Source organism: Myodes glareolus, chromosome 9 (assembly GCF_982192425.1).
Source record: "Myodes glareolus chromosome 9, mMyoGla1.1, whole genome shotgun sequence".
Lineage (NCBI taxonomy): Eukaryota > Metazoa > Chordata > Mammalia > Rodentia > Cricetidae > Myodes > Myodes glareolus.
Window position 1 is genome coordinate 17681533 of NC_142034.1, and position 15089 is coordinate 17696621.

General features: G+C 39.3%; 1 protein-coding gene across 1 annotated transcript in view; it reads right to left on the minus strand.

Moving 5' to 3' along the window:
* Positions 1 to 15089, minus strand: part of Efcab3 (EF-hand calcium binding domain 3) — a 362829-nt gene that overhangs the window by 162316 nt on the left and 185424 nt on the right. Inside the window, exons 77-86 of the mRNA XM_087909544.1 lie at positions 13885 to 13938; positions 12466 to 12570; positions 9826 to 9879; positions 9120 to 9224; positions 6998 to 7051; positions 6134 to 6247; positions 5191 to 5244; positions 4093 to 4197; positions 2403 to 2456; positions 1516 to 1620 (exon numbers count right to left, since the gene is read on the minus strand). Of these exons, the coding sequence (XP_087765670.1) occupies positions 1516 to 1620; positions 2403 to 2456; positions 4093 to 4197; positions 5191 to 5244; positions 6134 to 6247; positions 6998 to 7051; positions 9120 to 9224; positions 9826 to 9879; positions 12466 to 12570; positions 13885 to 13938 (804 nt within the window). The remainder of the gene's footprint in view (positions 1 to 1515; positions 1621 to 2402; positions 2457 to 4092; positions 4198 to 5190; positions 5245 to 6133; positions 6248 to 6997; positions 7052 to 9119; positions 9225 to 9825; positions 9880 to 12465; positions 12571 to 13884; positions 13939 to 15089) is intronic.

A 15089-nucleotide genomic window follows, 5' to 3' on the forward strand; every position in this document is an offset into this window, starting at 1 on the left:
CTAGAGCAATAAGTCAACAAAAGGAGACCAAGGGGATACAAATTAGAATTGAAGAAGTCAAACTTTTGCTATTTGCAGATGGTATGATAATATATATATATATGAGACCCACCCCAAAAGGTATTGGGATTTTGATGGGAATTGCACTGAATCTGTAATTGCTTTCGGCAGGACTGCCATTTTTATTATGTTGATCCTACCTATCCAAGAGCATGGGAGATCTTTCTATTTTCTGATAGCCTCTTCAGTTTCTTTCTTCAAAGACATAAAGTTCTTGTCATACAAGTCTTTCACTTCTTTGATTAGTTACCCAAGATATTTTAAGTTACTTGTGTCTATTGTAAATGGTGATGTTTCTATGATTTCTTTCTTAATCCCTTTATCATTTGTATATAGGAGGGCTACTGATTTTTTTTTAGTTTATCTTGATCCTGCCACATTACTGAAGGTGTTTATCAGCTGTAGGAGTTCCCCCATTTCTATTATTTTATATTTTACTACGAGGCTCATGGTTTGTTATCTCACATCTTGCTTCCTGGGCATCTGCCTGACTAGGCCTTCCTTTCAGTTTAGTTTTTCCACCTAACTATATTTTGCCCTGCCATAGGCCAAAGCAGTTTCTTTAATAAATGATGGTAATAAAACATATTTACAACATACAGAGGGGAATCCCATATCACAGAGAGAGAGAGAGAGAGAGAGAGAGAGAGAGAGAGAGAGAGAGAGAGCATGCCTGTGTAAGAGCTTCCATCTTTTCCACCACACTTTGTTCCATCTGTGACCCCAGATGTAGGTGCCACATTCAGGGTGGGTTTCCTCCTCCGTTAATCATTTCTGGAAACACTCCTAGGCACACTCCTTATGCAATCTCTCAGACCCTTCTCCAAATGACAAGGATAATTAGCCACAGCTCTATGTAAAGCCAACATGATGCTGAAGTATGTAGCCTATTTTCTCTTCTTTTGTTTTTTATATTCTGATGCCCAGTACATACCCCATTTCATTTTCCTTGCCTTTTTTGCTTAACATTAAGCATGACTGTAAAATTAATAGTAGCAGTAGGCATTTCTTGCTGTTGAACTATAGTGATGATACATTTATTTCTAAATGAATCACAATTCATTACCTGCACAATTGATTATGTCTTCTTCGGGTAGGATTAAGTTCTTTTTTTTTTTTTGACAAGCTTTTTCACTCAGAATCAAACAGGACAGTGTTTGTATATAAGCTTGCAAATCTAAGCTTCTCAAAAGGTTACATGGAGGACATTTTTAATAACAGAACTTTTAGGCTGGATGATTCTTTTGTGCAACTCTATCTTACTCACTGAAATTCTCTATTACTCTATGGTTGTTAGTAATCTATGGCTTCATTCACTAGTCACCAGTGTTACCACCAACCAGTCCCTGCCAGTTGCAACACTAAAAAACTGTCTCCTAGATGTTACTAGTGTTGACTAAGGAAAAAAACCAACCTGCCCCCGCTGAAACAGTTGTGTCTATTTTAAACACTTACCATCGGCTTGTAACTTTCTCACCAGCTTCAGGAATTCCTTTTCTGTAAGTTCTAGCCCCATGTTTTCCAGAATGTCTTCTAAATCATCCATATCAATAGATTCTCCTATAAATAAGTAACAAAAACTTGAGAATTTAAAAAATTACTTAAGTATTCTCATCTTAGCATTGCTCTCAACTACTGTATCAAGAACAAAACTTCAAAATAAACACAGGTAAAATGTATCTTCTCATAATCATGGGGAAAGTATTACACGGTGTACACCTGTGTAGGGAATAAGATATCACTATGGATCAGAGTGTTTTTGGTGGTCTATATTCATATATTAGCTGGTAAAATTTATTTTAGTCTTTTTGTGATGCTCTATATCCCCAGCTGAAGCTTTCCCTTATTATCAATCAGGACTCATTTAAACTCAGTAGTTATGAATAATGTTACTGAGAAATACTTAAGAGAAAAAACTAGTTAAAGGCAGACAATCAAATTTTGCATAGACGGGCTAGAGAGATGGCTCAGTAGTGGTTAGGGCATGTGCTGCTACTCAGAGGACCTGGGTTTGAATTCTGGCATTGATGAAGTGGCTTACAAGTATCTTCAACTCTGGTTCCAGGAAATCTGATATACCTTTTAGGCCTCCATGTGCACCAGGCACTCACATGCTCACAGACATACATACAGACAAAACATTCATATGCATATTTTTTTGGCACAGAAATAGTAACTGAAGTATAGCTAATCCACATTTTAACTCTAGTCAACTAGAGGTATACCGCTTACTAATAAAAGGTAAACTATGTGAATACTGGCAGCAGCTATGGCAAAAGCATCATGTGACCCAGTAGAACTGCTTGTGCTCTTAGGTTCATTCCCAGTATTCTGTCACTTACCTCTCAACACATTTACTTCATCTAGAAGCTTCCTGAGCTCAATCTTCTCCCCAGCTATGAGAAAAGACACAAACAACTAGATGATACATATTTTAAATACACAGGATGCTTATTCATATCTTTAATCAAAATCTAATCTTTTTTGTTATATTTTCTAAATTTTATATTTAATTTATAATTAAGAGAATTGAGCTAATCTTCCATCAAAATAAGACTATATATGTCCTGGGTCATATGGCCTCTCATGTTATAAGAAATTATTTTGCCTTAGAAAGAGTATAAAATTTGGCTTACACTAGCTATAAAGTTCCATCAATGGTCATCACAAATGTAAAATTTTCATCTTTTGGTTAAAATACTATTCTCTTATATTTTCAATTATCATGGTTTTTTTGGATAGTTATTTATATAGTTCCTCATTTAAATATTTGATAATCCATTTATTGAATGTATCAAGCATTAATATCAATTAGTCTATATAACAACTCGTTATACTCGTTAGACTTGGAGGCATGTGTGAGACATTGTTGGTGTCTATAAATCAGTCACAACTAAGAGAAGTCTTGTTGGGCAATATTATTTTTAGGTGCATTGCTTTTATTTATGCTGCATTTGCTTAACTCTGTGAAGCTGTGATTCTTTGCCTGTCTAAAACACCTGATGGTCTAATAAAGAGCTGAATGACCAATAGCGAGGCAGGAGCAAGGCTAGGCGGGGCTGGCAGGCTGAGAGTAAAACAGAAGGAGGAACAAGGTGAGGAGGACATCAGGGGCAAGTCACTCAGTCACCCAGCTACACAGTAAGCCACGGAGAAAGAAGTAAAGAAAGGTATAGAGCCCAGAGGCAAAAGGTAGTCTAGATAATTTAAGAAAAGCTGGCAAGAAACAAACCAAGCTAAGGCCAGACATTCATAACAAAGAATAAACCTCTGTACATGATTTATTTTGGGGCTGGGTGGTTGGCCCCCCAAAAAGCCAAAAAAATCTAATTTGCTAATTCTCTTCCATGTGCCCAAGTAGCTCAGACTCAGCCCTTCATAAGCCCTGGGAAGTGAACTGTACCAAAATAAGGCCAAAGCTCAGATGGAGAAAAATAGAATAAATAATAGAACAACAGAGTTGAGAAAAAGGAGGGTTATTCGAAAAACCCAATAAAACTGACAAATCTGTAGCCAGCAGAGTCAAGGAGAAAAGGAAAGACTACTTTCCAAACTTGTTTAGAAGCCAGCACTGCATCAATGCCAAAATCAATAAAGAGAATGGCAGGCCAATGTCCATGTTGAACACAAACACAAACATTTTCAGTAAAAATACTTAAAAACCTCATTTAAGAACACAGAAAAATATCACTCATCATGGTCAGCCTGCCTTCATTCCAGAGATGAAGACACTGTTCAATATATACAAGGTAATAAATGTAATACACCACTGAGCTGAATACAAGGACACAAGTCACACGGTCACTCAAAAGAAGGAGAAAAGGCCTTTGGGAAAACCCAATATCCCTTTAGGATAAAAACCCCAAAGACACGGGGATAGGGAACATATCTCAACACAATGAAATACAATCAACTTTTTCCTGGCTTTGCTGAAATTCCATAGTTTCAGGACCATCTAGTTTTGGCATATAGTACAGATATCTGGAGATAATCTTTTGACCTTCCACTGAGATGTTGTAATTTCTTGCTCACCTTCGACTGGAAGGTTATCTCTTAGAATTTTACTTTCTTTCTCTGTGAGTTCAATTCCCATGTTTCCAAGAGCTTTGTCCAGGTCCCTGAGATCAACCGTCCCTCCTTAGAAACGGAAAAAGGAGACAGTTAAATGGCTTCAGCGCATTCAAGGTACCTCTATACCCACATCTTATTTAACAAATGTTATTGTCTAAGAGGTGTGATGGAAAAACAACGGTACAATAAGTTATGCCAACGTCAAAAAGTGAGGAGAGGAATTATGAATGGAACTTGTTTTACCAAATGTTGACTGGAAGAAACGGGACACAGGAAGCAATCTTGGCTTCAGAAGTAGTAGAGGTCATTTTTGGCCTTGAAAGCTTAGATTATTTGACATAAAGTTATAAATAACTCTTTGCTATATAAAAATGTTTTTCAGATTTCTTTTCCCCTTCTGATAAACTTTGGGACAACTCAAGGCTATATGAAGAAATAGAAATAAGGATATTTATAGTGGTATATTATTTGTGTTTTAATAAATAAAGCTTGCCTGAAGATCAGAATGCAAAGCAGCCATACTAGTCACCCATTCAGGTCAGGGAGTGGTAGCACACACCTTTAATCCCAAGATTTGGGAGACAGAGGCAGATGGATCTCTGTTAGTTCAAGGCCACCTTGGGGCTGCTACACTTGACCCAATCTGTCTGAAAGAGAAACAGCTCATACAAAGAGGATCCCAGCACTTGGGATCACACGCCTTTAATTCCAGCACTAGGAAGGTGGAGAAAGGAGCAATATGGCTGGGTGGAGAGAGGACTATAAGGGAGAAGAGACAGGAACTCAGTGGAGTGTGGAGCATGGGGCCTAAGGTTGGTGGAGAATGTTGCGAGATCTCCCCTTTGTTGTCTGAGCCTTGGTAGAGGTACGACCTCTCTAGTGACTTGGCTGCTTCACTTTTCTGATTTTCAGCTTGAACCCCAATATCTGTCTCTAGCTTTTTATTATTCATGTTACAGATATTCCCTAAGAAAACCAATTTGTAAGGAAGCATAAATAATTAGTAAATGTCTAGTACTCATAAATATAGACACTGGATTTTAATATTTAAATTGTTACCTTTAAGAGACTTTACAGCATCCAGCACATTATTCTGATATAACTTCCCAGCAGCTACGAGAAAAGGTAAATTCATGTCAGAATGACACTCATGCAGATAACATGTTCTATGAATGCAGATAATATGTTCTATGACTCTAGAATCATGTCAGAACAACAGTCATACAGATAACATGTTCTATGACTCTAGAATCTGTTTTTCACATTTACTCTAAAATGCGGATTAAAATGGTAAAACTTGACAAAGTGTGACAAATCTCTCTGTCACCTAAGTCACTGTGTACCAGGACCACTCTCAACCGTGATCACCATGGCTGCCTCCACCACCATTACCATGGCCATCATCCCAGCATCCCATCACAGCCCATCACATTTATTCCTTGTTTAACTGTGTACCAATCACTTTTCAAGGTGCTTTATTCTGTCCAATTCTCACTCCCATTTTGAAGATGTGGGACTCAGGATGGTTAGTAGAGTAGTTAGCAGTGGCTCGTCCAAGACAACACAGTGACAGGTAGTGAAGCCAGGATTTGAACCTATGGACTCAGACTTGGGACTCTCTATCACTGCTACCCTTTTATTCCACCCGAATTATCCTTCCTTGCCCTTGTTCTAATTCTTTTTTTTTCTTTTCTTTTTTTTTTATTAAATTATAAAAGTTTCTTCACTCTCCTCATTTGTCTTTCTTTCTCTGACAATAACTAAGCTTCACAATTTGTGGTAAATGCTAAGTTATATCAATTTCTTATGATTAAAGGTTTTAATGATCTAAGAGGTAAAATTTAATTAATAGCTACATGGGTTCGGGATAACCTAGAATTCAATTAATTAGTCAATAAAGTTCTAGAATTACTAGTGGGAATGGCCTAGAAAGTTCTTACAAGTGCTCATAAATAGCCATAAAATTAGTGCTTTCATAAGGTTGAAGAGGTAACTGACTTACCATCAGTAGGCAGGGTTTTTTTGAGGTCTGAGTATTCTGCATCTGTTAGCTCAATCCCCAGGCTTCTGAGATAACTTTTAATACTTTTAAGGTTGCTTCCATCAACCTTGTTTCCTTTAAAAAATGAGAATATGATTACTTGAGAATTTAAAGACTCACTTAATGATTTGCAATTCTTATGCCTGGCTAAAGAGTCACAATTTGAGACTAAGCAAAGAAAGAATGAAATTATCTCTTTTCCTGGAAAGGGAAAAAGAGAGAGAGAGAAGAAAAGGGAGAAGAAAGAGGAAGGAGGGGAAGAAAGGGGAGGAGGAAGAGGAAGAAGAGAAAGAAGAAGAGGAGGAGGAAGAAGGAAAAAGACAAAAGAGGAGAAAGAGAGAATGAATTTTCATGGAGGAATCGTTAAAATTATCTAACTTATTGAAGAGGTTCTCTTAGCCTAAAGTCAAGACATACTTCATTCTGGCTGTGTAACTGGCTAGTGATCAGAACAACGCAGATAGTGATTTAAACATCCACATTCTCACTGGTGCTTTCTGATCTGACTTATGTGATTAAGTGGTTGCAGTAACAAGGGCAATGATTTTATATATTTACTATGTCCATCTGAATTTTGGATAAACAATGCTTTACAGCAATTGGTATTTTAGGAAAACAAACTACGGAGTAAAACAACGTGCTATGAATATACAACCCATTGATCCACTTTCAAAATCTGAATTATATAATACTCAGCTGTAGTACATACAATCTCAGTAACAATAAAACCCCACACATCTTCAAAGTCAGTGGCTGGGCAGCTAGGAAGTGTAAGACACAGCGTAAAGCTCAAGGGTGACAAGTTCATGCCACGGGCTTACTCACCAGAAATGGTTTTTACTTCATCCATTACCTTTCTGAGACTGACACTCCCATCAACTACAAAATAATAGAAGGGCAGTCATCAACATAGATACCAAAGGAACACACGTTCTAAGACTTGCTCTAAAATTGTCACAGTTGTAAAGAGGGATGATAACATGAGCAAAGGAGTCAAGATCTTGATGGGGAAACCCACAGAAACAGCTGACCTGAGCTAGTGGGAGCTCACTGGCTCTGGACGGACAGCTGGAGAACCTCCATCTGACCGAACTAGCGCCTCTAAATGTGGGTGACAGCTGTGTGGTGTAAGCAGTTTGTGGGGCCACTGGCTATGGAACCAGTATTTATTCCTAATGCATGAATTGGCATTTTGGAGCCCATTCCCTATGGAGGGATACCTGGCCCAGCCTAGATACATGGAGGGGAGCCTTGGTCCTGTCTCAAGTGCTGTGACAGATTTTGTAGACTCTCCCGAGAGGCTTCACCTTCTCTGAGGAACGGATGGGGGACGGGTGGAGGAAAAGTGATAGGAGAAGGAGGAGGGACAGGAGAGGGAAGTGGGTATGCAAAATAAAAAAAGATCATTTTAAAAGAAAAGGAAAAAAAAGACAAAGAATTTCAAGGTTGAAAGGAACACATGGCCCTACATGTTAAAATTCCTGTAACAATGATGTTACTCTGCATTCTCTATCTTTTAAGTCACTCTGGGTACAAAAATTTGAATTTTGAATCTTTCTTTGGAATTAACTTTCTTGCTTGGAAACTGTATACTTTTCTCTTTAATATATGAATGAAGCAAAAACCAAAAACTGGTTCTTATCACATGCTGGTGGTTCTACTGGATTAGGGAGACTGTCCAATCTACAAATAATTATTACCATTTTATTTTAATTTGACTTGTTATTTGATAGTAAATGTTGATATTATAGAATATTTTAGAATGTTATGCTTAATTATATTACATAGCAATCAACTATGCATACTGTAGAGGCTTACTAAATTCAGTTAAAGGCAACAGTTATTGAGTACTTTCTTTGTAATTGGCATTGTTCCTTAAAAAACAGATACACAGTAACACAGGAAAGGAAGATCATGGGGGGTATTAAGTGGTGGAAAGACAGAAAATCTGAGATATGGCACAGAGAATGCTGCCAAGTGCCACTGCTGAAGTTTAAAGAGACATTACGGAGGTGACATTGAAAAGACTTGAAGTGGAAAGAATGGACCAGGTAGATGTCTGAGGGGTGGATGTTTCAGTCAGTGAGAAAGCTTGAGAAGACAGCATGACTGGCTTGTGTGTCTGAGGATGAGTGTTTCTAGAATGGGCTAAGCATGGGAAACTAGCGGAAGATTTCAGGAGACTAAATACATCATGTAAACCTCCTAAGTCATTGTAAGGAACCTGGAGAGAAACTAGAAAACCTGGAAGTGTGTTTTGAGCCCAGGAGTTTCATGATGTGATCTGTATATTAACAGGATAACTCTAGATGCTATGTAGAGAACCAGGCTGATATTCAATCCTTGAGTTATTATCATAGGTTCTGTCTTCAGAAGTGTGGTTTTTCTGCTACAATTACAAGTTCTAACACTGTTTCCCCGTCCAAGTTCATCGCTCTTCTGGACATTGCAGTGTCTTCTAACTGTTCTCTCTTCCTATGGTTTCCTTTTTAACATATCTCTATAGAGTTTCCAGGGTGGGCATAGCCCACACCTGGTGCACAGGCATAGCACGCACATACACCACACACATACACACCACACACACACACACACCACATACACACCACACACACACACCACACATACACACCACACACACACACACCACACCACACACACACACCACACCACACACACAAACCACACATACACACCACACACCACACATACCATACACACACACACACACACACACACACACCACACACACACCACACCACACACACACCACACATACACCACACACATACACACCACACACACACACACACACACACACAGAGTGATCTTACAGATTTCTCCCTGTCTAACTACACAGGGAGAGCATTGCCGCCATGCCATATAAGAAGGATGAGTGTGAGGTTGGTTGTATTTAAACAACATCCCAGTGAGGTTAAAGGCTTACCATTCCGCTGCAGATTCTGAATCAGGTTGTCAAGCTCCTTTTCTTCGACTTCTATGCCCATTCTCTCCAGAAGAGAATCCAGTTTATTGGCAATAACAGTCCCTCCTTTTGAAAGACACAGGCAGATGAACAAAAATTAAGGAACCAAAAGTTTCAAAATTATCAAATATTATGCATTGTTATCATTTTCAGCAGACATAAAAAACATAGCTCAATAATAGTAACAATAACAAAGGGATTCCACAATGGACTAAGGAGAGAAACCTTCCCACAAGGTTTCCTCAGCGCCAGTCTACCCAGCGCACAGCTGGAAAGGGCTCGACAGATCAATTGCACCATCAGCTCAGCAGAGGCGGGACAAGCCTTGTGGGTTTGCTTCATTTTCCCCAGCATGTACAATTTGTTTTTTGTTTTCCAAAGCTTCAGATTGTTTCTACTACTGGCCAAATGCCCCTCATAAAACAATTTTTATTCCTTCCATTTTTTTTTAAACATTTCAAGTGAGGTCAGTCCGCTTGGCTCATTTTCCCTCAGTACCTCACTTCCCAGGGCATGGGTTTCTTTCTAAGAACAACAGAAGCTAAGAGAGCAAACGGCAAGTAACCCACAAGAGAAGTCTGAGTGCAGCAACCACAGCACCCACACTGTGGTGTTAAAGAAACCGAGATTTCAGCCCTACCTGCAAGTCATCAGGGCTTGTTCTCACCTTTAAGAAACTTCAGATTATCCATCAGCCGATTTTGATAGACCTTCCCGTCTTCTGTAAGAAATGCCCATGTGAGAAATGCACAGATATACAGGAAAACTCACGAAGGTAAGATAAAAAAGCTATTATTTAAAAAAGACTTATATGGTTATGTACACACATGAGGTCAATGGAAAGCAATAAGATCAAGGTGCAGAGGCAGCTTTCAGTGTATCTTCCTCCTCACGGCAGCAACGCAGTTCACTCTGGCTAACGTGACTGCTTTCTTCTCTACAGCCTCGTCATTAGCCTATGTCTCTATTATGCTTGCTCCAATCTGTGTCTCAATCACAACCTAATGTTTAGTCCTTTCACTCATGGTGGCAGCACAATTCTGGGCAAAGAATCTCAAGATGTATGTTCTTTCTTCCACAATCAAATAAAGGTAACTTTAAAAATCAAATAAAGGTAACTTTAAAGCTTACCACCACTAGGGACTACAGAGATGGTTCAATTGGTAAAGTGTTTATTGAGTGAATCTGAACACAGAACCCATGAAAGAAAAAAAGCACTGAGGAGGAAATGGGAGGATGTGTGATGGGGAAACTCTGTTAACCAATCACAGTGAATTGGGCGTGGTGACCTGGTCCCCAGGGAAGAAAACCTGGAGATCCAGGTGTGCTCGCTGTCTCCACGTGGTGCTCGCCGGACCATTTTGGATTTTGGACCACCCACTCTTGTAGCATGAGTTCCCCCCTTTGTCAATTATTGAAATATAGCTTGTTCTTGAGCTGGTCTGGTTATTCATTGTACTGACTATGTCTACACTTGGCACCCAATGTGGGGCCACCGTGAGCCATTTGTGTGCCTCGCGGTTGCTGTGCACTTTCCCATCCTGGTACTGGTACGTGGGATTTTTGGAACCTCTTGTAGTGCAAGCCAGCTGCGACAGCGACAGTGGAGCGTTCAGTTCATTTGGGCTTAGATAGCCGTGTCTCCACACGTGCTACCTGCACGGCTGCTACAGATGTGGGCTGCCCCCCTCGGCTTCTCTCGACTTGCTCTTGGCAGCCGGTGCAGGCTCTGGACCTAAGCACTTCCAGGCATGTGAGCCCTGTGCCGGCATCCTACTGCAGGCTTTGGGTCCATCCACAGCTGCCACTCGGCCAGAACAAGAAACTATTGAGCAGCCATTCACGTGCTCCACATCCAGCTGCTGCCACTCCACCAGAGCAAGAAACTATTGAGTAGCCAAGCACATTAACAGAGCACACTCTCTGTGATTTTAACTTCTTGATTTGAGTATATTTTTCAGTATGTCATTTACATTCAGCTATCTAAAACCAAGCACGTGGATTCAGGTACACCCCGCCACCTACTGGCGAACAACGGTTATTGCACCTACTCTTGCTGATTTGATTAAACCACAGGTAAGATTAATTTTGAATTTAAAAAGGGAAAATGTCAGACAGTCTAACTCTCCACGGTTTCCATAGCCTTTTCACTTACTCCATGTTGGAGGTCTTACAAGATGCACCCCTCTCACGTGGCTATTTCTGGGATTCACCTTTTTTTCTTGTATTTTATGGCTTTTTCATAATATGGTTTGACAACAGGAAAATGATGCAGTCTTTACACACTGAATCCAGAATTCTTAGAAAAGAAGTTGAAAAATCTAAGGAAGGATACAACCAACCATCTTGACTGACAATTTTCAGTCAGCTGAGGTAATTTCAAAAACAATTCAGACTAATACCAACCTCTTCAAGAAAGAGATTGGAGTTCTCAAGGAGAAGACTAGATCTTTGTTTAATATGACTCGGTCAACTGAGCTAATTTTGAAAAAGTTACAGACTAATAGTAATTCATTTAAGGAGAGATTCAGTGCTCTGGAGAAGTAGACGACTGATTTGGCACATAAAATCCAGTCCATGACAGTGGGTGCTGAAACATTATTTGAGAGGATTCGAACTGCCGAATGCATTAATCGGATTTTGTCAAAGGGTTATGACAGATTGACTGAGTGGTGCCAGAGAATTGTCTGTATTCTGTCAATCATGTTTTAAATAAATGCTGATTGGCCAGCAGGAAGTATAGGCGGCTCAACCAGACAGGAAGTAGAGGTGGGGCGATGAGAACAGGAGAATTCTGGGAAGGAGGAAGCCCATTCCTCCCAGTTCTGCCCAGACCACCAAAGAGACAAGATGTAAGCTTCCCCACTGTGAAAGGTACCGAGCTATGTGGCTAACATAGATAAAAATAATGGGTTAATATAAGCTACAAAAGCTAATAAGTAGCCTGAGCTAATGGACCAATCAGTTTTATAACTTATGGAGATCTCTGTGTGATTTTCTTTGGGGCTTGCCAGCTGTGGGGAACAGGGCAGGACATAAGCCCCAACAAGCAGGCCTTGCATGTTACAGATGTGTGTGGCTCATTGCCCTCTACATAAGCCTAAAAACCAAGCTGGACAGTTCCCCATCCCCTCTCTCACACATACATACACACAAACATGTAATACTAAGTTCTTTTTCCCTTCCTTCCCTCCTTTCTTCCTTCATTTTCTCAGACAGGGTCTTACTATGAATCCATGGCTGCCCTGAACTCTTTGTTGGCACTAAGTTCTTTGAAAGAACTAACACTAACATCTGAAATTCTCACCATTGACTGGAAGATGTTTTAGCAGCTTCAACATTTCTTTTTCCTCCAGGCTGATCCCCATGTTTTTCAGAGTATTTCTTACATCACTGACATCAATCTCTCCTCCTTCAAAACATGAAATAATTTAAATACATCCTACTCTAAAATACATATAAACCTATCTCATCTCACTCTATTCCATATTAATTTTACTGCTTGATAAGGAGTAAGGACAGGGTGTAACACACGCACACACAACACACTCTCTTTCTCTCTCTCTCTCTCACACACTCTCTCTCTTACACACACACACCTTCTCTCTCTCATATACACACACTCTCACACACACACTCTCTCTCACACACTCTCACACACACACTCTCTCACACACTCACTCTCACACACACACTCTCTCACACACTCACTCTCTCACACACACACTCTCACACACATTCTCTCTCACACACACATTCTCTCTCACACACACTCTCACACACACTCTCTCACACACTCACTCTCACACACACACTCTCTCACACACACATTCTCTCTCTCTCACACACTCTCACACACACTCTCACACACTCTCTCACACACTCACTCTCACACACACTCACACACACACACACTCTCACACTCTCTCTCACACACACATTCTCACACACACTCTCACATTCTCATACACTCTCACAAACTCTCACACACTCTCTCTCACATATACTCTCTCTCACACACAATCTCACACACTCTCACACATACACTCTCTCTTTCCCATACACACCCACTCTCTCTCACACACACACCTTCTCTCTCTCATACACGTACACTCTCTCTCACAACACACTCTTACACACACTCTCATACACACTCTCCCACACACTCTCTCACTCTTTCTCACACACTCTCTCTCACACACACTCTCTCTCTCTCACACACACACATACACTAACTTACACACACAATTGGATTTGTGAATAAATATTTTTGCTCAAAGCTAGTGAAATGCTTCACTTCATATTAATAAAAGTAAGACAACATAGCTAAAATGTGGTGTAGGCTACCAAGGCACATGAAAAAGAGGCTCATGCATATAATTTCCTAATGAATTGAAACGTTATTATCCAAGTAAGTCATGCCAGGTTTCTGAAAATTTTTAAACAATAAAATCACCTACATCTGTATCAGAGTTTTACTCTATCATTCAATGATTTAATCTAGAATTTGCTTTTTTCTTCCATATTGAAATATTTTCTTATCATATATAAATATCAAATAACTTTCTACCAAGACACAAAACTAAAATTTTATTACAGAACCAAAGACAATAAAAAACATATTTCTAGGACATTAGATAAATCAGATAAAAATTTAACATACAAAAGATAAGGTGGTAAAACAAACTAAATATAATTTATAATTTGATTTATATTAATTTATTACCTGTGAGAGTTTTCACTTTATCCATCAACTCAGGAAGTTCAACTTGCCCATGAGCTGTAAAGGTTAAAAAAATAGAATGATTAAGCATAATGGAGTGTTATTTAAGCATAAAAAAATGGTGTCTCATCAGGTCAACCAAATGGATGGACCTAAAGGACATCACACTAAATGAAATTAATCAGAAGCAGAAAGAAACATTCCACAGCCCACTCCTTTACCCTCATCCTCAAATGTGTGTTATTGTTTTGTTTTGTGATATTTTTTTTAGAAAAGCCAACAGAAGTCTAAGAAGAGCGACTTCTAGAGGACCCGATGGTAGAGAGTGAAGGGACAGCTGGAGATTAGATAGTAGGTATCCTCATTCAGATAAAAGTAAAGAACAGCAAGAGGACTATGACTCACAAAAACCTAGAATATATTTTATTAATTTCTAGAGGAGAAGAAGTAGATGGATCTAAACACAAAGTAATAATAAGGGCATGTATATATTAAAAATCAAGTATTATTATGTTATATTCTATTGATTCACACAATTAAAATATTCTTAAAATGAACATATGAAAAATAGGACATAATTTCCCTGTGCTAAAAAGTCTGCATTCTGCAATCGTGCCCTCCATCACACTTTAATATACAAGTCTTGGTTATGAGTGATTCTCTAAGAGAAACCTGTGCTCTTTACACCAGTTCAAAACTTGACTAACTATGGTCAAGGACCACATCCAGTCCAGAACCTTTTAGTTTTCTCGCTAATAATCCCAGAATGGCCTTTTCATTTTTAACTACTTGGAAACCCCAAAAGAAAGCATTTGTGTCTCATGAAAATTGCTAAAGTTGTGGTGTCCATACGTACTGGGACACAGGCATGGTCATCCACTTGGTCATTATCTCTGCCAGCTTTTGTGCTGTAGTATCAGGGCGGGGAACTTATGACAGAGGCCACATGGCCTGAAAAGCTCTAAGTATTAGATAATGGGGTTGTGGGTTGTTAAGATTTACCTGATTTTACAGGCTGTAGAGAAACCATTATTGATAGTGGCCATATCCTGTGATCCTGTTCAACTGTGGTATAGCCACAAAGTCTATCTGCCATTGTATAATTAAAGAAAATTATAACACCTTTGTGTCAGGAGCGTGAAGGTCTTTGCACCTACAGATTCCAGGGATATCAGGAATGGAAAGCATGCAGGATTGTCCTTTCAAAG